Source organism: Lichenostomus cassidix, chromosome 1Aa (genome assembly GCF_008360975.1).
Source record: "Lichenostomus cassidix isolate B80296 chromosome 1Aa, HeHo_3.0, whole genome shotgun sequence".
NCBI classification, from domain to species: Eukaryota; Metazoa; Chordata; class Aves; order Passeriformes; family Meliphagidae; genus Lichenostomus; species Lichenostomus cassidix.
Genome location: NC_139480.1, coordinates 23637034 through 23664641, shown reverse-complemented (window position 1 = coordinate 23664641; position 27608 = coordinate 23637034). Strand labels below are relative to the sequence as shown.

Below are 27608 nucleotides of genomic sequence, written 5' to 3'. Positions count from 1 at the left end.
TTACAGAAGGTATTCTAATCCTTCATGTACTTTAATAGGGAATGTTTTCATTTGTGGAAGATGGAAGTGATGGAAAATTGAATTTTCTTTAAACATCTAGAATTTAATATTCCAGTAGAATTCCAGTTCTCTCCAGTAGCTTCTGTAGAGTCACAAAAACCCTAAAGTATTTTAGTCTCTTAAGGCCAGCCATAGGGATTTTCTGTGGGGGATGAGCATGACTACCTAGTTATTTTCTCAGCAGCTTTGGATTTCCAGAAGGCCATACAGATGGAATTGCTCATCTGACTTTGCTTCTGACCTAGTTTTCAGATAACCTGGACAGCTATCATGATTACAACCCCTTATTAACAGAAAGCCAGTTAGGTCTTTTTCTAATCATTTGTTGACTCTTGTCATACTGAGAGGTTCACCAACTTTGGAGCAGTAGAATGAGTTAGGAAAATGGCATTATCTTCTACTTTGTAAGTGAGGAACGAAGGTAGTAAGAAGTAAAAAGCTTTAAAAAACTTCATCAAGATCTACAGGATGTTGAGACAATTTTGAATGCAGGACATGGAGAAAGTCTTCTAAGATTTCTAACTGCAATGGATTAGCAAAGGCATATAATAAAATGTCTTCCATATGTCATGGGAAATCCTAAATGCTATGTCAGTGGATCACTTACTGAAATAGGAAAGTCCCAGACTTGTGTGCAACTGGTTTCCAATGCCTTGTGATTGACTTCATTGTGGAAACAAAATTCTGTATGTGGCAGTCTAATGCTCTACTTTATCACATGTTGGGCAAATGGAACAGGATGTTATTTTAACTGTCTTTTTTATCAAAGCAAAGGTATTAACTTATCTGCAGTTAGGAGGAGGAGAACATGTCCTGCTCTTGTACTCATGGTTTCCTCTCTTTTCTTTTTCAGTGAGCATGTTTTTGAACACGTTAACCCCCAAGTTCTATGTTGCCCTGACAGGCACATCGTCATTAATCTCGGGACTTATTTTGGTAAGTACTAGATGTATTAATATCACTTTACAGTTTGATTTTGACATCCAGATTTGTATTTTGGGCTTCATGAGCTTTAATAGGTATCTTTTTTTTTCTTCTCTGAACTTACAGTTCTGCAGCACATAAAATTTGTCTTTATTTGTATATCTCTTTCTGTCGGAATGAAAAAGGAAAAAAAGATGTTCCAGTGATATATCTTTGAAGAAAAAAATCTTGAAGAACAATGTGACCCACTAACAACCCTACAGTAATTCATAAGTGTTTGCACATTAAGTGCTTTCCTTGACAAGTACTACAGAAATGAAAAAGGCCAGTAAAAGGAAGAGGAGGAGAGGTACCAACTATCTCAGTTTAGCGCCATCCTTTCAGAAAATTACAGCATGACTTCCTAGAGAAACACCAGTTCTGCTGCCAGAAATCCAAGGGATAAAAATTATTTCAAATCTTCACTTCTAGAATCTTTCCCAGTATATATCTGCGTATTTGCTTAAATGTGTGTATTTTTAAACCATTTTAAAAACCCTCTTCCCATATGTAATCCCTGAGGGCTTCTTTATGCAAATTGATGCAGTGGAGTGAATCATAATACTATCACAATGCAGGAGTCCAAAGGAGAACATTTGCTCTGACTTTTATTAAATGTCTTCATAGAAAAAAATTGAGATAAAAAAATACAAGAATTAACAGGGTGTATGTATATATTACTATATGTAGTCTGTTCTTGTTTCCTCACTGCTGAGAGCTGGCTTACTGCTTACACAAATGAATAGTATCGCATAACATACCACAGAACAGAATGGAACAGAATGATCATCTAGTTCAGCTGCCTGATGACTTCAGGGCTGACCAAAAGTTAAAACATATTACTGAGGGCATTCTGCAAATGCCTCTTAAGCACTGACAGGCTTGGGGCATCCATCACCTCTCAAGGAATCCTATTCCAGTGTTTGACCACTTTCTCAGTAAAGATATTCTTCCTAATGACCGGTCTGATCCTCACCTGTCACAGCTTTGAGCCATTCCCATGTGAGCTATCTCTGGATACCAGGGAGAAGAGATCAGCCCCTCCCTCTCCACTTCCCCTCCTCAGGGAATGGTTGCCTTTGTTTTAGTCTTGTTTGTTCAATCTGTCTTAGGTCTTTTGTCTAAAAACAAGTTGTACACTTTTGTAAAATCGGCTGGATACAAGCTTTAGACCTTCCCTCACCACACCAAACTAGGCTTGTAACTGGGGAACCAATGAGACCAGGTTTAAGCTATTGTAGTGGTAGAGTGGAAAGAGGAAAGGGAGAGAAAAATGGCTAGAAGCTGGTTCACATCACCTCAGATCTACTAATCTTCGAGAAACCTGAAAGCAGCTAGGATCCTAACTATCAGTTTGGTTTGGGAAATCTGCACTTCTCACTTCCACATTGCCTGTAGCTGATGTAGATAAATGAATGGCATCGCTGACTACTTAATGCCTGTGAGACTCTCATCACGTAGATGATTTCAAGTGTTAAGCAGCAGGTGCACTGCTGCTGTGCCTTGCTCTGAGTTTCCTCATAGCAGAAGGCAATTATCTAATGTCTGCACCTTGGGCATTCATCAGTCTTGTATGGATTGAGCCCCAAAGCACACGACAGAGCTCCAGTGAGATCAAAAGAACTTTCAGAATATGAGCAGGAGCCAGACCTGTAAGATCTGGATTTAGTTCAGCACAACTCACTCAAATGCACAGGGGGAAAGTCATGTTACATTCAGCACTGTCACTCAGAAAGAAGAAAATGCTGGGCCCTACCACCAAGACGAGAAGAAATGAGAGAAATAACATGGGTTTCACAGACACAATTCTGTACTTTTTGTTAGAGGGCAAAGACAGCAGGAGAAGGTGGCAAGACAAAGATAGTTTATTTATTGCCCTATTGAATTACCTTACAGAATCAAGCAGGAATAAAACCTTTGAAGAGTGACTAATTTATGTGGAACTAAATTCTGGGTATAGCATCATTGCAGACATAGGTACATTTTATACTGTAATCATGAAGGCAGCTTCTGAGGAGTGAGCTCAGCAGGCGACTTCTGAGCAAGAAATTTCTAAGTGCTATACTTTGATGGGAACTACAAGAAGGAAGTGGCAAGAAGTACTCAAGACTATGATATGGAGAAGAGGCAAAAGGACACCAATAGAAACCTTCCACAAAGAAATCAGATTGAGCCTTAATTGAAAGTAATCAGTGTTGCATGTGAAAGTCCATTATAAGTAAGTTGAGGAAACAGTGAGGTGATGGAGGTGTAGACACAGAAATAAGACTGAAAGCCTTTTTTTTTTTTTTTGTATCTTCACTGCTGCTATCAGTTGTTGTCTTTTGTTCATATGGCGCCATCCTAAATGAGAAAAAGATATGTAGGCCAGACAGGTAACAGCCAAGAACCCCAGGTTGTAGGCACCAGTGTCTATGCTGAGAGGAACATGTTTTTTCTAAAAATTAGATAATGGAAAAAGAACTAAGCAGACCTGGTCATGGAAAGAAGAAACTGCAAGTCAAACAGATCACACAGCAGAAAAGACAGCTGATTCTAGTAAGGTAGTGCTAGCCTGTCACTAGCCCAATTGTGCTTCAGATTGATTATTTCTTAATCTTGCTCTTTACCAGTGGCCCTGTAACATGATGAATTGCCTGCATTGCTACACACACGTATATCAGACTACACAGCATCATCAGTTCTAAAGGATTCTTAGTCCTGTTAATAGTATAAAGTGAAATTCTTTTATAAAATAAACATTCTCTTGTCAAATCTGCATCACTGGGGTACGTTTTAGACTAGCTGTACTATTATTGCTCAGCATTTTCCACCATATGGGCTGGCAGATTTCTTTCCATTATCAGTTGGCTGCAGTTTCTAATCAGAAGGAGAAATCACAGCACTGCAGGTTATGAAATGATGGAAAATTCCATCATTTCATAAGTGTGGTAACTGATGGGAAAGTGATTACTTTTCCTAACTCATGTTTGGGTCATGAAACAGTGACTGCAAAGTTCAGCTTTGGGCAATTGCATACTACATTACTCCTTTGCAAAATACTATTCTTGTCTTATTTTTTCTTTCACTTTGTTTTAATTCTTTAGGTAAAATTCTGGCCTTGCTGCAGGCAACGTGACTTAATTGAAGCAAGGATTTCAGATATTTTTTCTTATAGGTCAGAACTGTACAGAAAATACTTTTTTATCTATCTCAAGCATTTTCCTTAACAATTACTAGACTACAGCACATAGTTTAAAATTAACAATTTAGCATATATTCACTTCATCTCTGCACTGCTGTAGGCATCAAAAAATAAGAAAAATATTTAGACCACAGTTGCATTAGAAATACTGTATTGGAAACTTGGTTCCACCAGAATTATTTTTAATCCAGTAAAATACAGTGTGCTGTCTCGCAGAATACAATGATCTGTATTGTATTGGATGTCTGGGAAGCTGAGGTTTTCCACAGGTAGGGTAATAAAACTGTCATGAAACACACCTGACATCCAGTAAATGCTGTGAACTGGAACTATTTAAATGCCACCGAGATTTCTAAATAAAGCCACATATTTAACATACAGTTATCACCACACTGAAAGCTGGCCAGCAAGCATGTGAGGCACTTTCACTGCAAACTGATAGAGTCTCAGCTCTAACAAAGCACTAACAAAGTGAACCTCAGACTTAAAATCTCCACCAAGAATGCCTTGTTATTCTGCTTCCGAGCTTGGAACAGTAATAAGTGTCTTTTGCTACACAATGAAAAACATTCTGCAGTGAACAAATACCAGGTCTTTCAGATACAAGAATTAGAAAGCCAGCCTACAGAGGTGTAGAGCATGAGTTCTGAGTCTGCACACTGCCTAGCATCTAGCATTGACCAGCTAGGCTGTTTGCTACTACCCAAGTATATGTATAGTATGTCACAGTCACAGCTTTTTGTAGCCGGTGGTACCAGTACAGGTAGTCTGAGAGAGGACCTGAGTAACAGAAGGACTTGTCTTATTTTGTGTAGATATTAATTGATATCCTGCTTGTTTCACTACCTTTGTGTAGTTTGCTGCAGAGGGGCAGAAAGGTGACTGAGTTCTGGGTGTTGCCACAGGCTCTGGTGAAGTCTGACAGTTGTGCAGGGGCAGTCTTTGAGGGCTGAAAAGCAATGACTGGTAACCATTCAAAGTTTCTGCTCTGCTTAGAGAAGGCTCACAGGTCAGGAAGGGCAGAATCATTGTAGGGAGTTCCTAAGAAAATGGAAACCCTTGCCAAGGAGCAGATGAGAGAGGAAGGATCTATTGGAAAGCAGGCTATAACCTGGTCCACAGACAAGACAGAGGTATTATAACTAGCTGGGGTCTACACAGTGTTGAGAGAAGTACTACACTTAATCCACTCAATGTAATATTTTCTTTCCCTCTTCTGTATTTCCAGAGGTGGATGAAGTAAATAGCTATTTATTTTGAATACACTGCCCACGAGCAGTGCGTGTATCTTCTCCTGCTGACTCTTTGAGATAAGACTAGTGGGGGTTTGGTATCTAGGAGCAGAGCCTAAGAGGATGCTGAATGGGTGTATTTAATACAGAAAGAATGGGGATGCTTATCCTTCAAGGCAGTCATGAAGGACTCTGAGCATGGTGAGAGGCATGCTGTTTCCTAGATCCAAAATGGGCAGTACAGGAGGATCTGCTGGAGTCACTGGCTACCCCTAACTGCTAAACAAAACAGACCAGGAGCCTGCTTTGTTGGAAGGCAAGTAGCATCATATAGTCAACACTCATATGGATAAACACTCTTGCTTCCCAAAACATGGGTGATCTTTTTCATACTGTTTACTGGAAACAGCCCCCAGGCTGTAATACACCTAGAACACGTGCAGTCATTGCCTGGGAGAGTCAACACAGGCCAGGCAGTGTGATAGGAAACAAACAGTATGGATGACTTGAGCCAAACCTGTGCAGTGGTCCCTTTTATTTATAAAATAGGTGTAACCATGGAATCAAGTCTTGCTATCACTATGGTTTTCCTCCAGAGAGTAAGTTTCATTTAAATCCATTAGACTGGTTGTTAGCACCACTGCTATTAGAAGAGTACTCCAAATCTACACCTCTGAGACCTGAAAGTCTCAATACAAGGCTGAAAGGGAAATCTGAGCTATGGAAGTTGCTGGAGAATGAAATCCTGTATTGCTTCTGTTGAAGATTCCATACACATACATTAGGAGGGAATGACAGTGTTTGCTCCAAGAGAGGATGCCTGTCTCAGATTCGCTAAACAGAAAAGCACAATTCAAATAATTGATCAACATCACTCCTCAGTTCAATGAGAACCACCACCAAAACCATCCCATGTGAACTGATGCATATATAATGGAATATCTATTCTGAAAAACCAGGCAGGAAGATCAGATATGATAACCAAATGATGCAGAATAGACTCGTTGCTGCAGAGATAAATAAAATTATGTGGGATTGTTTGTATGTGAGAGCAGAGATAAGAAGGAGGATGACTATAACATTTTCATTGCACAGTGGAAGAGAAGTGCATTAAGAAGACATTTCCCAAATCAAATACTTTACTTTAAGCAATACCTATACCAGATTGAAAAATAAAAATTCTAATCTGCATTTGAAAACACACAAAGCTGGAAATGTTCAGAACAGGGCTTTAACTTGGCTTTTGTGAACATGATGGTCCCAAAAATCCCTTGAGGGTTTGGAGGTGTTTGACCCTGTTCCAATTTGAAAGCACAGGTATCAACTAGAAAGAGCCACAAGAAGTTTGCCACTGCTGTGAAAGGGAGATCTCTGAAGATGAGCTCCCCTCCCCCTGTATGTACATGACAGAAATGAGGCGGCTTTTTCTTTCAGAAGTGGTGCAGAAATTACCTTCCTGATTAATTTCCCCTCTAATTTAGATCTCTGTCTATGGGTAATTAATCCTTATAGTAATTTTATGCTGTCAGATGATCTCTCATCTGCAAAACTGTCAGAAGATTGTTGACTTCACATGGCTTTCAAACTTTATGATGCAGTTAGAAGTCAAAATTGATTTATAGAAATCAGGTTTCAAACCACATGATGCTGTCTGAGAAAGGTGCAAAAATTCTGCAAAAAGAATTTATTGTTTTTATTTATGTACCAGATTACAGATTACCTCGTCATACACGCTGAACAAATAACTCCAAGGAAAGGCTTATGATGATAATGATTTATAGCTTTAATTTCTGAGAGACTGTATGCATTGAGATATGGCTGATGTTTCCTGGCATTGGATTCACTCAACATAGCAAATATTTTTCAAAGCTGCCTTAAACAATTTATGAGCTCTAATACCATTTTAAAAAGTAATTAATGTATTGGTAAGTCTAGGGAGGCAGACCTACAGCTGTGTCACGTTTTAGCAAGCTTCTGTCACTCAAAACAGCAGAACTGTAGCAGTGACCACATTTACATATATGTACCTTCTTTGTGATTGTTCCCTCATTTCATTGAAATTCAGTGTGACAGCTTTCCAGCTGGTATACATTTGTGCAGGACAAGCGGGCTCAAGTGTGCTTTTGTGCTGCTCACTCCCTCTCTGGGTTTTACTGACCTCATCTAAAAGCGGATCATGATTGAAATAATTGAGCAGGAATTTATTAGCACATTTTGGAAAACCTTTTTTTCCCCTCTCTTAGAGAAAGTGTGAGGCTTGTTAGATACAGTCTGAATTTTGCATGGCCAGTCTGGCAGCTGTACTTGAGTCCCTGATTTACATTATAGTGAAAGTCTTACTGAGTGTCCCTTGCCTCAGTGCAAGACTATAATCTTTCATTCCTAACACCCACTCCCTCTGAGACTTTGGACTGGTAGATCTGTGACTTTCATGCCTTGATTTGTTTCAAAGTTTTCAAAGACAGAACAGAAACAGATGTTCACAGCAGATCTATGACTGTGTCTTATGGCATAAGCTTTCTCTTATGGTCAGCCACATGCTTATGATACTCTCTGAGATCATAAGATTTAAATTTTAACCCCTTTAGAAAGTGTGGTGTGCCTAAGAGCACGAGAACAGCTAAAACCAAAGCTACTCACCTGTGCCAGCTCCCTGTCCACCATCTTCAGCATTAAGAGGCAGTGATGGGTGCCAGGGGAAGTGTATCAGCAGTGTGGAGCAAATGGCCAGTGACACTGCATCAGCATTCTGTCCTTGGCACTTGGCATTCCCACCGGGGTGCTGCTGCAGACACATGCCAGCAGAACAAGAACAGTGACAAATGCACCTCAGTGTAAGGAGGAACTGTCCAGATTGGGTGGATTTTTGGTGACTTGGGTGGGAAAGAGTTCACAAAGATCTGAGTATGTTAATGCTTTGATTTCTCTGTGACCATCTTATCTACTCAAATGCTATGTGTTCACATTGTCCTTCTGTCTTCTAATCAGACTGCTCCATTCTTTGTTGATGTCTCCCAGAAATGCCATTAGATTGTTTTGGGGAATGATCTCCAGAGCTGCCACACAGTCTTGTGTGACCTCATCTCCAGTAGCCACCAGCGTCATTCACTTTCACTCCTGTGCAGCTAGGGTTCCCTTCCTCGATATGAATCCTCTAGATGCTTTAATGAACCATTTGAATTTAGGGGAAGCCCCAGTGCGGAATGCATTGGAAGCATCTTTTGGAAAGGAGCATTTTTCTTCTATGCCAGAAAATCTGTTTTTTCCCCTCCTTTAAAGGCAGTGAAGGGAAAGTGTTGTCTACTGACAATTGCATGGAGACAGAAGTAATTTCAACTATATAAAGAGGTCAAGAGAACTTAAAAATAGAAAAATATTGAAGGAGGCAGTCTGTGAAGCCTGGCGTGAACCTTTCTGGAGCAGTTACGCCTCTAAGAGGTCTTCCAGAGCCTGCTGTCTCTTGGCTGACTCACCAGAACCTGCCCAACAGCACACTGATGGTGTGAAAGATGTGAACACAATCCTCTTGCCCTTATTGCTGATGTTGCCTAGTAGGGAGAGATTTTATCGAAGCTTTCAGTACTGGTTTAACACATGGAGATACCGAGGAAAATGGAAGGGGCAGAGACTGTTCACAATTTTTAATGCAATCAGTATTACAAAGTCCTGCCAAATTTCTCAAAACTTACTAGATTTGCTTTTGTTTCACATAGTATGTAGATGTTTGGGTGATGATGATTCAAGTACAACTTATCTATTCATTATAAGCATATGTTTCTTTACAATTTTTACAGTCTAAACCTTTTCCGTATCTGTGTGAAATAGTCTTCATTTCCAGGTATATGTGGTTTCCTGGAATATGTATATTCTTACTAAGTAGTATATTTTTGGTGAAAATACCACAAGTATATATTTACGTGTATAATTTCAATTACAAGGTGTTCTCTTAGGCTGTGAAATGATTTTCCAAGTAGAGTTCTGTAAATAATAATTTTCTGATTTGCTAGCTGAACCAAATTCCTGAAGATAAAATTAATTCGGAGTCAGCCCAAGTCAGCCAAAGAAAATAAAACACAGTTCATCTAGGGGGGGAAAAAATCCTGAAAGGAAAGGATTCAGCTTCCTGGAGTTTGTTTGGCATTTTAAGCATTTTATTTAAATTAAACTCTTTGGAAGCATTAACTGGGGAAACAACCAAAGCTGCTTTTCCTCACGTTCCCTGGGCTGCAGAGGGAGCTGAGGGAAGGCGAGGCTGATCCACTCCTGACTGCAGCATCCTATTGACGTGGCTGATGTCGGGCAGAATGGAGGGGTGGTTTTCTAGAAGTCAATTTAAAGAAAGAGGCCTAATAGCTGAAATAATTTGACATAAGGTTATTTGGGTTTAAAAAAAAACAAAACTGCGTTGACAAGATTTGAGGTTTTCCACTTAAACTTGGGTCACATTTAACTTGTCCGTGCGCTCGGGCAGGGATGCCGCGGGCAGGTGCCTCCCTCGGGCTGCGCGGGAGGAGGCCGCGGGGCGGCCGGGGCTGCCTGCTCCCTCGGCGGGAGCGGCCTGAGGAGCGGGCGGAGGGGCGGGCTGGGCTCGGGCGGAGGAGCGGGCGGAGGGGCGGGCTGGGCTCGGGCGGAGGAGCGGGCGGAGGGCCGGGGGAGGCCGGCGGGCCTGACGGCGTCTCTGCGTTGCAGATCTTCGAGTGGTGGTACTTCCGCAAGTACGGCACCTCCTTCATCGAGCAGGTCTCGGTGAGCCACCTGCGCCCCCTGCTGGGCGGGGTGGACAACAGCGCGCCCAGCGCCGCCAGCGCCGCCGGCGGGGACGCGGACTCGAACCGGCAGAGCGTGTCAGGTGAGCGCGCAGCGCCCGCGCGGGCCTCGGGCTGCTGCTGCGGCAGAGCTGCTGCTGCCCTTGCGAATTGCATCTCTCCTAGTTCGTGCAGTGTGTTCTGCTCAGGCTGCGTGGCTGATGCATTTATTTTCCCCTTGCTCTGAAAACCCTGCTAAATTGCGCGTGCCCTTTCTGCAGTATCCTTTGTCCAGCGGAAGGGCTACAAAGATGGTTAAAGGGCTGGAGCATCATCGTCTTAGGAGGAAAGGCTGAGGGAGTTGGGTCTGTTCAGCCTCGAGAAGAGACAGCTGAGAGGGGACTTCATCAAATGTCTGTCTGAAGAGAGGGTGTCAAGGAATGGAGCTCAGTGGTGCTGAGCAGTAGGACAGAAGGCAACAGGCAGAAACTGATGCACAGGAAGTTCCATCTGAGTATAAGGAAGACCTGCTGTACTGTGCAGCTGGCTGTGCCCTGGAACAGTTTGTCCAGAGAGGTCGGGAAGTCTCCCTCACTAGATATATTCAAGAACCATCTGGACACAATCCTGGGCCACGTGTTCTGGCATGGCCCTACTTGAGCAGGGAGGTTGGACCAGGTGACCCACCGTGGTCCCTTCCAACTCAACCAGTTGTCTGATTTTGTGATTCTAAAGATGGGTAGTACTTCCACTGAAATAATTTTGAGTAATAACAAAGTTGTTAAAAAATCAGACATAGAAATGTGCATCTGGTTTTGGATCACTTTGTTTTTTAGATACTATAAGTAGTATTGTAAACAACATTTGGATTTCACTTTTAGTAAGTGGAAGCATGGTTACTTCTAACAGCTTAAGGGCTTGTTCTGTTCCTGACTCTGCTACAGATTTGATTTGTGACTTTGGGCAAGTCATAACATCGTCAGGTTTTTTTAAAAGGCCTCCAGTTTATGAGGCATGATTTCAGGCATTTGTGGCCCAATTTTTCACAAGCTTCCAGGCATTCACAGCCTCTGCAAGTTTCAGTGCAAGGAGGGAAAGTGTTTGACTCTCAGCCATTCAAGCCTGAGGCACTTGGAGTCAGGTGCCTGGTTGCCTGGGGGATGGCTCCTCTGAGAGACAGGCCAGCCTGCCTCAAACGAATCAGCCCCCCAAACACTGAAATTTGTGGACTGAAAGAAGCCTAGTAAAACTTGTCTTACTACTTAGGTGACTTAGCTGCCTGGGGAGAATGGATTGAAAAATTAGCCCATGAGTGATGAAAATGCTGATATGCTATTGCTTCTGGCTTGAGTGGGAGATTCTCACTGTTAAAGTAAGGACAGGAGCATCTGGGTTTGTGTTCCTCATCTGTAAAATGAAATTTATCTGTCTCTGCCCCAGCTTGGCTTACAGGCCGTAATCTTAATACTGGAAATTAATTAGGGATGTGCCCCTAGAATCAATTACAATTTTGTTAAATTTATTTCTTCTGCAGGCTTTTAGAATATATCAGAATTTACAAGTGAAGAAAAGTGAATGAAAAGAAAAGGTTCACTTACGGAAAAAACATTGTTCAGCAGCTCAGTTGTCTGTGTCTGTACCTGGCAAATTTTATTTCTACTCTTCAGTCTGCATGAAAATAAGCAAACAAAAATTAGCCTTGAACTCACACATTAAATAAAATAGGTGGCTTCACAAAGCCTTATTCCTAACTGGGTAATTCTACTTAGGGAAGCCTCCATATAGCACAGCAAATTCAGCTGTTGTTATTCCCATCTGAAGAGAGGCTGTGAATAGCAGCACTGCATGGTCCAGGATATTGGATTTGGGTGAACTGGCAGAAAGCATGGGATGGCTTGGAGACACCTGTGTGCACTTATCAGTGTGCTCAGTCACACTTCAGCAGCTCTGAAATAACTCCTGTCGTTTTAAAGCAGAAGGCACAGTACTTTGACTAACAAGGTTCACACAAGCATCTTGGCTTGTCTGATATAAAGAAATAGTCAAGGACTGTGTTTGCTTTCAGTGAATTGACGCTGAGCTGGGACTCTCAGTGTCTCTGGAGAGTGTGTCTGTATGGATAGCCTGTTATTTATGCCTTCAGAAAAGTATCAGTGCTCAAAAAGTGATCATTGAAAAAGTCTCTGAAAGGTTAAAATAAGGACATAGTTATATTATTGGTTTGTAAACTAAAAGGCAAACCTTTTGGTTTACCATGCAATTAACACTGGGATATTTCCTTCACTGTCCAACAAGGTGGAGATGTCTTTTTCTCTTGGCTCACCATGTGTTCCTGTGTAGATGTTTGATGATGGTAGACTGTTGCAGTAGATACTATTCTGTTTAGAAAGGTAAGAAGAAACTAAGACCATGGTGTTAGCAGATACCAAGACAAAAGGAACAAGAGCACACCATGTTTAACTGCCAAACCATCCCCAGGCCATGAAGGTGGTAATAAAAGGCCTTCTTTACCTCCCATTTTTGTTCCCCAGTTCAACCTGTCCCTGCCACAGTGCCAAAAGACTGCATACTTTGGATAAAGCATAACCACTTGAATACAAGTAAGATGAACAAAAAGTGTCACTGCAATCACATAGTTGTTAACTAATCTCATTGGTTGCAAACAGAGTAAATCAAGACATTGAATTACACCTCTGGAATGGAGAAATCTGCTATTGATGTAATATTTACAATGGTTTGAAAGTCATGTTATATAAAAACTGTTGGATTGAAGCTTGTCGGACAGCTGTACCCTCTGGCTGCACAACACAGCAGCTGAATGTCAATCAAGCACTTCTGCTGAGTAAACCAGTGGAACTTGCTAATACTAGCTGCCTGCTGAAGTAGGTAATTGAAAGATACGCTCTTCCCTAAAGTCTGCCTGTTCTTGTGTCTGTTCCATGCACTTGCTGGGTAGGCAGCAAACTGAGGACCCACCTCTTATTGCACGTGACTAATTTTTGTATTGCTGAGGGTGTCCTGACATTACTGTGAATAATTGATGTAAAGTCCTTTCTGTCCATGCCGCTATAGCCCCATACTTAGATGTGGGATCTGTGTCCCTGAGAAAAGAGGAGGACTTGACTTGCTGTTCAGTACTTCTTTTTTTAGCAGAACAGGCATAAAGGGAACAGGCATATTGTTACCATAAAGATACCCTTCTGACTCAGTATTCTACCAGAAAACTGTTGGTTTGATCTCTTTAAAAATTATATCACAAAATTTCATAGGTAGAAATGTGCTGGTTGATTTTTTTAGTGGAAAGCAGCTGATGAAATGCTGGAGGGCCAGTGCTACTGGTGAGTTTTTGCAGAGCACCATGTGAGGGGTCATCCAGTAGCAAATCTGTGATGGAATAAAGTGCTGCCTCTCCGTGAGTCCTTGTGCATATAGTGTGGTTTATTCTGTTCTCACCTTCACTGGAGTAAATTGTCTTTGCTGAAATTAAGAGAATAAATCTGGTGTTAAATTAAAGGAAAAGCCAGAATCGAGACCTCACTCTTTCAAAAGCTATACAATTTGATTATATTTTTTTATTTCTGCTTTAAATTACATTGTTGTTGATTTCCATATCTCTTACTTCTTGTAGTGTAAAAATTTGACAATTTTTACCCTTGAGGGAAATTTATAAAATGTTCTTAATATTCACAAACCTTTGCAATGCAATCAACTTTTCTCTGCCAATCAATTTCAGCATCTGCTTATAGTGTAAGTAAGATCAGCAGATGTTTCCATGGATTTTTACTTCACAAACTAAGGAGGAATTAAATTTGGCAACTGTAGCTGAGATACTCAGTGATTTGCAGCATTAACTGGACAGTGATGTTTTTCTGTAGAAATAACAAGTCTGTAGGGACCAAGTTAATTGCTGTTTTTCAGTGCAATAACCCAGTGTGATCCCTCTTCAGTTCTACATTATGGTAAATGTGAGTCCTGGCACTAGTCAGTATTATCTTTTCATCTGGCATTTGGGGCTTTGTTAGTGGTTATTTGTCTGGAATGATTGCATTTGTTGACACTAATTTATAATTAAATTATTATTTAAGAAAGGAAGAACAGTCTGATTACCTTCATCTCAGTGCTCTTGATGGGTTTTTTCCATTTGCACCTATAAAAATACTTCATTTGATAAGGCACAATTTATGGTAACTGATTTTTTTTGTAAACCTCAAGTACTGTTGTAATTTGGGAGAGATTCATTATTTTGTGTCTGCTTCTTACAGAATGCAAAGTCTGGCGAAATCCTTTAAATCTGTTCAGAGGAGCCGAATATAATCGGTAGGTGCTACAAAATTACAATTTTCCAGCATAGTACTGGCTTAAGGAGCTTAACTGTACTTTTCCATTAATCTAACTTCAGAGGTGAAAGAACAAATTCAACTGTGGATACATGCACTCATGTCAGGTTTTTCTGTAATTCATGAAATGTTTCTGAATGAAAAGGGATTTAAATTCATGCTGATGCACTTGTTATTACTCCAGTTTTTGGCAACCTTATGAAAAAAGATGATGAAACCTAAGTGTGTTGTACCTGGTGTTAATGCAGCAATTCTGTTCACATCCATTGTAGCAAACAACCTAATGAATGCCATATAGGTTTCATGTAGTCCTAGTCTTCAAATATATGTGTTACCGATTTCCTGTGTGTGCTTTTTGACATCGTCATTAGCTTAGGTTCAGCCACCGTTGTTCCACCAAAGTACAGTGAAGTGCAATGTGTATTGGTTAGAAGATTGGCCAGGTGAACTTATTTGGCTATGCCCATCTGAAAGGTCTAGGATTCTTTTCTGGATTTGTTTTGCCAAGTGTGAACTCTTTGACCAAAATGTCTCCTTGTTGGCATGCAGGTATACATGGGTAACAGGAAGAGAGCCTTTGACTTACTACGATATGAATCTTTCGGCCCAGGATCATCAGACATTCTTTACATGTGACACAGATCATTTACGGCCTGCAGACGCTAGTAAGAGACCTTGTGAACAAATGTTGTTGCTAATAGCTTAATGGCTGTTCTAAACTGATGCAAGAAAAATACAGTGAGACATCAGTTCTTTTGCATAGATAAGAAAACGCAGAAGTTTGATCATGCCGAGAAAGCCATTCTTGTTGAATTTATAGAATTCTAGATCTATAGATAGACACTGAACAAGTGTCTATATACGTAAATTATCTAATTTATGTTGCTATGTTGTTCTGCTGTGTTGCTAGAGTCATTCAGGGTACCATTTAAAAGTATAAAGGCTTGTTCTTTTCCTCCTTTTTCTTGCAATGGCTTCAAACATACATAGCTTAATTTGCCTCCAGCTGCTGTGCAGTAAGTTGAGTTACATTATCCAGGTTCCATTTAGTCTATGCTTACAGAAGAGAGAGAGCTGATGTAAAATTTGAGGCCTGTGTTTCATTCTCTGATGTAGTTAAAAGCTCTGTAAAAAATGGGAACAGCACATTTACAACTGAATTTGTATAAGCAGCTTTAGTTGTGTTAAGCCTTTACTGTGAAATACACAGGCAGACTTTGATTGTCCTAAGAATGTACAACAATTATTTCAATCATTAGAATTTGCCTCTGAAGAGATAAATCTTTGTCTCTTAGGAAGGGAGAGACACTAACAGTTGGGTGCTCCATTCTGAAGGCATAATTACAAAGGAGAACATACTGTGCTTTTTTGACGCATGATAAACATGAATCCTATTTTCTGAACTCAGTGGTGTTATTATGAGGTGGTATTATTAGCCTGGAAGTTGTTTCCATTTAATATTCATGTAGAGCAGCAACACAGTAAGGAACTAGAATAAAAATCCCAACTATCCCTTTATTGCTTTGTTCCCTGTGGAATCTACTGCACCAAGAGGAAGTAGCTGCTTGTCATCTCTGTGCTTGGTGGTGCAGACAGCCTGATCTCTCAGCTGCACTTTCTCCTGGAAAAAAGCTTAATTAAATGAAAGAAAAAAAAAGTGCTGAGTATTTGGGACAAAAGCTCCTGTTTGTTACGTATCCTTTTGAATGATCACTGAGCTATATGAAATGCTCTTCAGTGAGTCAGGCTGAGATCAATAGATTCTGTTGTTACAGTGCAGTAGATTCTCCTTGTTAATCCTGTAATCACTGATATTTCTCTCTTCTTCTTTGTTTATTGAATAGTAATGCAAAAAGCCTGGAGAGAGAGAAACCCTCAAGCCCGAATTTCTGCGGCACATGAAGCTTTGGAATTAAATGAGTGAGTGACAACAACATTAACATTTATTTCCTGTCTTTTAAAAATCCATTTGGTGATAGTTTAAGGCAGGGGGTTTGCTATAGTAATTTTTAAAAATGATTACAGGCCTGTGAAAGGAAGGCCTACAATAGAAGAAAAAAGCACAGCTGCATTTTGTGCTAGCTACCCAGAAGATCCTTAGGGTAGTGATGACAATGGGAGTCTTCCCATTGATGTCAGCAGGCTCTGGAACAGCATAGAAAAACATTAATTAACTTGCCTCCTGATGAGCATATGAAATACGCATTTATGGGATGGAGAGTTCCCTTTTGGATTTCGCAGTCAACAAGAGCAGACACAAGAAAGAAGAGACCCATAAACACCCTCTGAAAGATTAATTTCATAGTACGAGAGAACATGATGTAATTTGCTGTGACTTTTGCTCTCTGAGTCTGTTATTTACATGTTCAATGAGAAGTGTAAGTATTTTGAGAACCCACAATAAACTCAGTATTTTGATAATTTATTGGTATGGTAAACTGTATAAATGTTGCTAAGATGCATAAAGTGGAGGGAATCCCATAGGTTGCTGAACTGAGATTGCTGAATTCTAGAGTTGAATAAACTGGTGCTTTACAGATTGTCCTTCTGATGTGTTTCATCAGAAGAAGAGAAATAATTGTTTCTTCTTGTATGGTGATTTAACTGAGAGAAAATGCAGCATGAAAGGAAGAATTGATCTATAAGCCTGTCCTACTCACATTTCCCAGAATTACAGAAAGGTTGAAGTTGGCAGGGATCTCTGGAGGTCAGTATCCAACCCCTCCCTTCAAACAGGGCCACCTACAATGCATAGCACCAGGAGCATGTCCAGCAGACTTTTGAATATCTCTAAGGAGGGAGACGTGACAACTTCCTTAGACAGCTTGTGCCAGTGCTCAGTCACCTTTACAGTAAAAAAAAGGATCTCTGAGATTCAGGGAGAAGTTCTTGTGTCTTGCTTTTCTGATTTTTGCTTGGTCTGGGTTTAGCTTTCTTTGTTGTTGTTGTTGTTGTTATCTCTGCAATTACATTTATAATCTGTTCTTTTTTTTTGGCAAGTGTTATGGCTCTGTCGATTCTTTTCATACCATTATAGTAAGGGAGACAGTGTATTAAACCAACAGTGCATAAAACTAGTTTCAGTTTCCAGAAGGAGTTTCAGAGATCTAGGCTTACTGAGATAGTGAGGCTTTACTTTCTGGGATGGTTGTCAGTAGGTGTACTCAAGGGCTGAGTGACATAGTACCTAAAAATGAGAGTTGTGGTGTGGTTGACAGAATATTTATTCATCAGAATAGTTCATCAGAAAGGTACATGGACATAATTTCCTTTCCTCTGTGTTTAGTACATCCTTGCCAGTCTGCATGTCTTCATGTGGTTTTTACTTCATATACCTTTGTCACAGATTTTCCTCTGATGTTTTTGCAGGTGTGCTACTGCCTATATTCTCTTAGCTGAAGAGGAAGCGACAACAATTGTAGAAGCAGAGAAGCTGTTCAAGCAGGCTCTGAAAGCTGGAGAGGGCTGTTACAGGCGCAGTCAGCAGCTGCAGCACCATGGTGCCCAATATGAAGCCCAACACAGTAAGTTTCTTAGGAGGGAGAGAAGTTCCAGAGAGTTGTTTGGATTTGGGGTTTGGGGTTTTTTTGGTTTCCCTCTAAGAATTATGCACTCAATCTTTGACATTGGCTGAAATATGGCCCTAGGGCCAGACTGTTCTGTTTCAGTGTTTTTGCTTGATTCTGTTGCTGAGATGCTCAGATTACAGATATACCCTTTTTTTTTGTCATGGCAGAAAATATTGTAGCATGTACTTAACAGAAAAGAAAAGGTATCAGAGCCAAAGAGATCTGATATTTGGAAAAAGCTGGACACCATTTAACGAAGTTGCCTTCAGCTAATTTGCAAACCTGGGCTCATGTTGTGAAGAGGCAGTAAAGAATGGTGGAAACAGGAGTGAAGTGATGCTTTGCCAGCTTTTTTCCATCAGCTCTGGTGGTAAATGCTTACAGTTACAACAATGCGTTGTTCTGTGTAAAAGTTAATGAGACCCATTAGCCAGTGAGACATTTGAAAATTTAGTTGCATTTATTAAGAAAGGTCACAGAAACATAAAAATTACCTACTAGGAAAACAAAGTGCTTTAATTGAAAGTCTGGATTTTTGCTACTTTTTAAAAAATTTTGAATAAGCAGGCTTATCTACTGTGATATTTTTTAGATACTCCTAAAATCTAAAACAATACATGAGGATTCACTGATAGTAAATTACCAAAAAGATAATAAAGCAAGCAGTCAAGGTTATTTCTAGACTACAATGGCTTCCTTCAGCAAAAATAACACCAATTAATTACCTAAATACAAGCACTAGCATACTTAGCATCAGGTTTCTCAGGACCTGTGAATTCACAGCTTCTGGTGATCTTACATAATTTGAAGATTACTGATAAAAATTGTACGTAGTAAAATGATAGTACGTCTGTGATTCCTGTTTTCAAAAGAGTATGCAAGTCTATACCTGAAAACCTGAGGTTTCATAAAGCTTGGGGGTAGTATTTTAAACATTTGTTGGTTGTAAAATTAACATTTAGGATGATTTGTTCATTTTTGGTGAAAATAAAAATATAGAGCAGCTGGGCCCTTGAAGCAATTTTTGGGCTCCAGCAGGCTTATGGTTGTCTGTGAAACCCTAATTTGTGCACTCAGTTCATCCTGAGTGCAGCAATTCTATGAAAAGTACACAATAATAGCTGGTAAGTACTGTCACGATGTTTTTGTCCAAGGTAACCTAGGAAAGTTTGTGCAGCAGATACAAGTGTGGTACTTCTGTAACCTGTGTGCACTAGATGGCTGCTGTCATCATCAGGTTTGTCACCCTGAGCCTTCAGTACTGCAGCAGAGGAAGTAACCATATGAATCACAAAACAGAGTGCTTTGTCACAGAGCAGGGAGGCTGAAAAGTGACTTCCAGCTCTGACTGTGTCTTCAGGGGGAGCTTCAGGAGAGGCTAGATCATCCCACTTCTCTGTACCACCTGGTCTCCCCTTGAAAATGTCAGTGTGCACCCACAAAAATTAGAGAAGCTCCAGTCAGATGTTGCCTTGGAGGCAGAGGCTTCACATAGAATTCTTTTGATTATATGCTGGACTTCTGCATGGTTTACAGAGGTGGAGAGGAGGGACTGTGGACAGATGTGTTGCAGTTCCACGGTTCTGAGAAGTCTTCCATTCCATTTTTGGTCTTCAAAGTTGATTCTGGGATGAAAAGTGAGCATTTCATCTTTAAAGGTGAAATACACTGTAATTTCTTGAACAACAACACATTGTTCTCTGTTTCTGTTTATTCATGTGTTCCTCCTCCTTCATACAATATATGACTAGATCATAAATTTTAAGAGTAAATAATGACTTTGAGTACCCAACTTGTCCTCTTTCAAAAGGTGCTAGTTTATAGAAAGCACAGGCAATCTTATTTTTGAGGTTGCTCATGTTAGGCATCCCAAGTCGTTAGTAACCTCAGAGAATTTTGGCCTGAAAGATTATCTTGATTTCATTTTAAGTAAATGCCTTTTCACCATTCCTGCTCAAAATCCTGAAAAGCTTAACCTGAAATGTATACCTCACAGCACACTACATAAACATGTTGAAACAGATGTAACTAATAAATTGTGTATTAAATATGTAGGAATCAATAAAGAGATAAAGAATTAGGTAATATAGAATACAGCTAAAGAAATCCTTCCCTCCTTCCCTCCCTTTTTTTTTTTTTTCTTAAGTCAGTCTTTTTGACCTGCTGCTTAATCTATTTGAAAATTTTAATCACAGCTTTAAAACGATTTGTAGGTACTTGGAATGTTTTCAGCACACATGTTGTTCTTATTATGGAAGGCTTGAAAATGTTTGGAATAGGCTAAAATCTTTACAGACCACATGCTATACACAAAGATAATTTGTAGCAGGTGTCTTACATTTTCATGATTCAGTAATTTTAGAGATGATTATCCGTCCACTCATTTCCTGTTGGTCCAGAGGCATTTTAAGAGTTCACATTTGAAGCAAATGAGAAATTAAAAGAGTAAGAACTCTCCAAGAGAATAATTATCACTGCTGTTTAGTTTCTGTCATCTTTGCTGTTAGGGAATCTTCCAGCACACAGGACTGTCATATCTGAAACATGTTAATTTGCCATCCTTAATTAGTAGTGTGAGGAATTTGAGGATGATAATTAGGTAATGAGTAAAGGCTGTGAACAGAAAGTTCTGGGTATACTTTTCTCCTAATCATTAAGAAAAGGATTGTTAGAGGATGAGGATTTGCTTTAATGCTTCTGCGTGTTGACAATATTCATAATAACTGTACCTTCAGATCTGCTTATATTTCACTGGTGCAAGGCCAACCCAAGAGTACTTATTTGCACTACTGTGTATCTGGATTAATTCCACGTATTTCAGTGCTGTTATGCCACATCTAAATCTTTAGAATTTGGGACCGTTTTAATTAAAAATCTTGTGATGCTAGCTAGTATTAATGGTAGTGAGTAAGAAAAAAATTGAAAGTAAACTGTGTTTCCTTTTGTGTTGTAATACTAAATGAACCTTTGTTTTATCTTTTTTATCTTAATGCTGTTTCTTTTTCTTCTTATACAGGAAGGGACACCAATGTGTTAGTCTATATTAAAAGGAGGCTGGCAATGTGTGCAAGGAAGCTGGGAAGGACCAGGGAAGCAGTGAAAATGATGAGAGATGTGAGTTTGCATTTCTTTCACATGTAACATTTACATAATAGTAGCATAGAAATGATACATTTTCTTACAAGTTACCAGCCATTCCTGCTTCATTCAGCACTGCTGATAGCTATTTGTATGTGTAATGTACATAAAGGCTAACTTAAATGATCATTTATTTATGAGGTCATGAAAGCAACATCAAATACCAGATGGACAGTTACCCATGCAGACTGAATTTCTCATCCTGGTACATGTGCAATGAAGCACACTTTTTAATTATTTGATCATGAAGTTAGTAATGTTATTTTTCTGAACAATGTGGTGGATGCTGCTAACTTCATAAGCAGGTCTTCAGTAATCTGGGTTTTCATTCAAAGCTGCAGTTTGGCTCTTTGCATTATTTATGTCACACTATCCAGATCTGAAGACAGTGTTATTTATTCATGTAAAACCTATCATCACTGAAAAGTCAAACCCCAAGTAATTATAATAAACTGAGCACCCTCTGAGATGGGGGCTGACTGTATTCCAGCTTTGTATGGAGGGGAGCTACCAATGATAGTCATAAGTCAGTAAGCTACAAAGCTACAAGTTTGAAACACTGAACAGTAGCTATTTTGGAGGTGGCAGAAAGGGCAGCTGTTCACATTAGGCAATGTATATGTTTCAAATATGTAAAATTCTCTAGTTTAGGTGTAGCTGTGAATGCCCAGCATTTCTTTCAGTTGTGTTCCTGGGATGCAGATTAGGAACACAGTTCTTTGAGGAGGTGAATTAGGTCACCTGAGGTAGCAAGTCTGTGGCAGAAGGAGGAATGGAGCCCTACAGCTCTAGGCAGAAGATGGTAAAACTTCTTACCAGTTTTCTGCATTTCTTGCACTTCATATTCCAGGTCCCACAAAATCCAGGAAGAGATCAATCCAGCAAGATACATAGTTCTGCAAATTAAGATGAATTAGTTAAATTTTAAATGCACAAAATGAAATCCCAGACTGAACTGAAGCATCTGTAAAGTGTGCTTTAGGTAGCTCAGATAAGTGGTCCAGAAACCTGCCTAGTGAAAAGGGAAATTCTTGTTGCAAGTCAGTGGGAATTTTAATATAAAAAAGGAAAGTGGCTTTTTCTGGAGCTGAGGCACTTGCATCGATGGCAGTAGGGCAAGTGTGTTTGCCAGCTTGGAATCCAGTACTTGACATCTTCTTCTGGAATTGGAGCATGCATGAGTATTTTTTGAAAACATTGAGCAGAGTTCACCATAATAATGCAGGTTCTCATCTTATATATCTACCAGATGGCAAGTGGTGAGTAACTTTGTTTCCTGGCTCTTGCTAGGGCTCTTCAGGCACACAGCTTTCAATTTCCAGAATCACTAGAATCCCAGACAGAGGTGTTGAAAAAGAACTTGTCAAAAAAATAGCCATTGTAGAGCTAGGCGTGTGAGAAAGAGGGTTGAGGAAGAAAGATCTGGTTTAGCAGTCTTCTGGTCAGCTGGGAGAATGTTGATTTCAAAAACATTGTTTTCAGTCCAGCCAGCTCCACTGATTCTTCATGAATTTTGTTACACATGCACTCTGGGACAAATACTGAAATGTTTTTGGGACAAACATTGGAATTCTAAGTTCTGGCTTTAATACACAAGAAAATAAATTTTTGAATCTCACATTCAGATATCACACATCGTAATTATGGCAACTTCTGGAGCTTACTATAGGCTGCTGAATGTGTGCTGTGATTTGTAGATAGGGCTATTGGGAACAGATACTCTGTGAAGCTGCTTTCTGCTGATGTCAAAATGTATGGATAGTGGTGTATGCAGAACACTTGGTTCGGGGACTTGGGTGGTCTACCAAGTCCTAGATTTTTATGCAAAGTGAGAAACAGAGCTTTGATTAGTGAGTGACTTACTTTGTCACTAGAGAGAAAACTGTCTGAAATTCATAAGCAAAATAGAAAATTCTTCAAATTAAGTACAGTGTGGATCTCAAGAGGCAGCAGAAACAGGGAGACCCAAAGTCATCAGTTGTTAGACACTTGAAGGACAGAAAACACTCTTCAGCAGGAATATTTTGTTAAAATGAAAGGACTGGATGCAAGACAAAGAAGGTGTAAAGATAAAATTTCATCTTAGAGTTTCAACTCAGATAAATGCCTTCTGTGTTTTTCCACATAGAGACACTGAGCCAAATCCTCAGAACTGAATTTAGATGCCTCTAGAGCTCCTCATTTTAAGCAGGCAGAGCTGAGAGTTAGCAGGTCTCTAGATGAAATATAAAAGCAGCAGTAACTCTAGGTCACAACTCCAGTACACTGGGAGCAAGATTAGGGTCGAGTCAGCTTTGCAGATGCTTTTCTTAGAGTGTCTTGGAGCTACTTATTTCTGATGAATGCATATTCTCCATTTCTTCATAGAAGACATAAATAATACACTTACGGAGAGGTTTGAAGAACATGAATCTGTCATTTAAAGTTTCTGTGGGATTGATGAAGAAGGAGATGAATTTATTAATCCCAAAAAGAATATGAAGAATATGTTGGCTAGGGACTGCAGAATCTAACATCAGGGGACAGAGGGTGGAGGCTCTGTTTGTGTTTGAAAGATTGAAAACAGGATTCTTAAGACATGGAACAGGATGGAAATGAAGTGTTAAGAGGTTCATGACACCATCTGGGAAATATGATTGGGATGTAGTGAGTCTTTGCCACTTTGAAAAAATAAAATATTTGAGAGTGTTTAATTCATTGCATATATGAGGCCATCTTGAGGACATTACTGATGGATTAGATTATCTTGCTTGAATTTTATGTAAGAAAAGACTGAGATCCTACTTAAAACACTTTAATGGAAGGGAAATGAGTTGTTGGTGACTTAAATAAGAGTTTGGTTTTATGGTAAGATTCAGTGCTGATAGGAAAATCATGTTCCTTAATATTATATTGAAGGTGCTTAAAACCAGAGTTTTTTTTAAAAACTGATTTTAAAAACTGTTTGAAATCAAGGGTGGTTTAATTTATAAAATTAGGTAGGAATTTCCATTGCTTTTGTGATTGATTTTGAGACAGTATTTTTTTTGCTGGTTTCGCTGGCTTGGATATAATTCATTCAGTTGAGTTGAATTAATGAGAATTACAAACCTGTAGTTTCCATGGAAACATGAAATGGAATCATACATAGGTGTTACTTTTGCTTGTATTTCTGATGATAATTATTTACTATATTTTGCTATAGAAACCAGCAGCTGTCACTGTTTGTATATATTGAGTTAACTTGTGATCTCATTTTGATTAGTATATTCTTGGAATAACTCCAGTATAGTCAACAGAATTATTCCAGTTTTATTATTGTTTATACAGAACGTGATAGAGTCTGTGAGGGAACTAGATTGCTTTTACTGTCCCTGAGGAGAAACTCTACAGTATTCATTGTTTTATTTGTTGTGCTGATTATGTTAGGAGGATTTCAAGTAGTTTGGTCAAAGTGATGTTGGAGAATTTAGTATGTGCAGAAGCGAAAGGCCGAGATGGTGTCTGTGAGTAACCTTTGGTATCCTTTCATGTTGAATCTTCCTTGAGGACAGTGTTGCACGCCAGTAGCTACATGGTGATGAGCAAGGGTAGCCTTTTGTGCCACCTGCTTTCCATCTGCTCTTTTCAGATTCCCTCACCATTACAATGGAAGAAAACAGAAATGTGCTAGGTTTTCATTGAAAACAGAGAGGATGTGGAGGGAATGCAAAGGCACTTCACTCTCTGCTTTGTGGGCAGCTCGATCAGTGACTACACCACTGAATTCAGGAGCAGGCCAACACAGTCATTTTTCTTGGCTGGGTCAGTAGAGTATCTGGGTGAAAATGTACCATGCAAGAAAGTGAATTGTCAGATTATTTGGAGCTCTTTGGGATTGTACTGGAAAACATTTGGTTTGTGAAGCAAGCTTTAATTGAAGTGTGAAGTATGTTTATGAAGGAGAAGGGTGGCAGGCGAAAGTTATGCTAGTGGACAAAGCACGTGGAAGATCTTAATGGCTTCCTCCTTCAGAGAGGTGAAAGAAACTCATCCTAGAGTGTATTTATCTCCTGCCCCATGGGCTTGCACTCCCTTGAAGATTGCTTTGTATTCCTAATAAGTATATATTTCTGAGACCCAGTGGAATGGCAGCTTGCTCCGTGCTCTGCAGCTTTGTTTAGAAATGAGTAAGGTTTAGGGAGACAAGAGGGTCTCCAGGTCTTCCTTAGGTCTGGAGAAGGATAGAAAAACCCCACTTTTTAAAGGTCAGAAAAATGTATTTTATTTCTAGGATCAGTTGTATCTGCTGAGAAATTAGTCTTCAGATCATGATAAAGGACCTAGAAGTCTGCTTCTAACAAACTTAGCTCTGAGAGCCTTCCTGAGGATATTTCAGTTGAATGTATTTATGTGTTCATCTTGGTGCTCACCTGCAGTCTCTAAGTGCATATTTTATGCCACAGAGGACACCTAAGCAGCTTGTATTGTCAAGAGTAGCTGCATGCTTATCAATGGGCTTCATGAAAAGTTCTGTAAACAGCTGGGCTGCCCTGAGCATCTAAAATGGTGTAAGAGGTTATGTCACCTGAAGGGTTTGAAAGGGTATTCAACCACACTAAATCAATTTTAATGGTATGGGTTGTTTGGGTTTTTATCTTTTTATGACCAGTGGTATTAGTGATTTTTGCTGGTATGATAGTTCTGCAAACCTAGCATACTTTCTTGGCAACTTCTTTTGCTGTGCTTTGAATAAGGATTTCTGTTCAACATTCTACTGAATGCTGTATTCCTGAGTGCATTGCTGATTTCTTCTTGAGTAAGGCAATATGTAGCCAGAACAGTGTTCTGCACCTCAAGTTACTAAGTTGTGTGAAACAAAGAGAGTACTTATTGCTAATAAAGATGTTATGATCCCTAGCAACTTAACAACACAATTTCTGCAGCTACTTGCATTGACAGCTACTGTCTGTTTCTCCCAAATGCTTCTGTGCTTGAGGCAAGGATTAATGAGTCAGACTCTTTGGCTTGTGTTACATACGTCAGGCTAGGCAGGCTGCTCTGCCTTGAGTGGGATTCTAGCTTTACTAACATCTTTAGTAGTTGTTCAAAGACCATTTATTAAAATCTGAAGGAAAAGTACTTCTTAGTTAAATGAGACCAAGAGTTATTGCACAGATTTTAGAAGAGTGTGACTCTTGTGGATGGTGACATTTGCCAGTCTCCACCACAGAGTGATATCTTCAGATAATTCTTGTTCTGATACACAAGCACTGCAATATAGCAAGTGATAAATGCTGATTTTAACATTTTCAAATATCTGTATATTCAAATATGCTTTGTTTGGTCACAGATTCACATGGTAGGGTAAGTGGGTAGGGCAGGTGGGAATATCCCTCATCTTAGTGGGCTGTTAAACAAAACAGACTCCTGTGATTCCCCTAGTGATGTTTATCCCTTCCTTTATCTTTACATGACTCAGACCCCTCACTTTTAGTCATGATTGTGATTCTGTGCAGAACCCTCAAAAGCTAGAAATTTGGTGACTACTGCTAAACTGATGTTTCTCATATAAATTATAGGTTTCCAGCATTGTCATTCTATTAAAATTTAATATAGTCACATAGCCTTGGAGCCCTGGTAGTTATAGGAGCCCTGGTAACTTGGACTCCTTTTTGTCCACTATCTTTCATCACTCCATGTTCAGAGACTTTGTATCATACCTTAGTTATGGTCTTCCATCTCTCTGGAATCTCCTAGCTCATTTTTGAGCTCCTAGATAATTTCCTCACTTGAATTTCACTTTAAAATCCAGTTCTAAAAATATGTCAGTTTCTGAAGAAAGTACATTGGGATGTTCTTTCAAGGATTTATTCTGCTTCTGCCTACTGCTTTTGCCACCTCTTAGTAGCCACTTTTGCTTTTAGGGAGAATTAGATCTATTAAATACGAATTTTCATGAACAGTTTGTTTCTAGTAGGAGATGTCCCTGCCCTCAGCAGGGGTGTTGGAACTGCATAGTCTTTAAGGTCCTTTCTAACCCAAGCCATTCTGTGAACCTGTGATGTAAATAAAGGATTTTTTTTCTTTTGAGGAGGACTATGAGTAATGACTTTATTTTCATGATTTATAAAGTTATTAATATTTGCTTTAACAAAGATTATTATGATTTAGCACTGTTACTAGTTTTATATAATGTGATTGGTTAGTTGTAAGCATAAAATCTGGAACAAATTGTGCTCTTCTGGATTAATTTGCCTTTATAATCTCTTTACTTCTGAAATACATGCATTTTTACAGTATAGTCCAAATAACAGTGTTTTCATAATTATATTCCTTAAAGAACTGAAGTCATACTCTAAAGTCTTAAATCCTCCAATTAAGAGAGAACATGAAGGCTGCATGTTCTAACATATTTCTTT

The 27608-nt window shown here is 39.5% G+C and overlaps 1 protein-coding gene across 2 annotated transcripts in view; it reads left to right on the top strand.

Moving 5' to 3' along the window:
* Positions 1-27608, top strand: part of ST7 (suppression of tumorigenicity 7) — a 136508-nt gene that overhangs the window by 72667 nt on the left and 36233 nt on the right. For both annotated transcript variants that reach the window (XM_085042670.1, XM_085042679.1), the window contains exons 2-8: positions 914-996; positions 10129-10288; positions 14447-14501; positions 15071-15186; positions 16366-16441; positions 17891-18045; positions 21107-21204. In XM_085042670.1, the coding sequence (XP_084898796.1) occupies positions 914-996; positions 10129-10288; positions 14447-14501; positions 15071-15186; positions 16366-16441; positions 17891-18045; positions 21107-21204 (743 nt within the window). The remainder of the gene's footprint in view (positions 1-913; positions 997-10128; positions 10289-14446; positions 14502-15070; positions 15187-16365; positions 16442-17890; positions 18046-21106; positions 21205-27608) is intronic.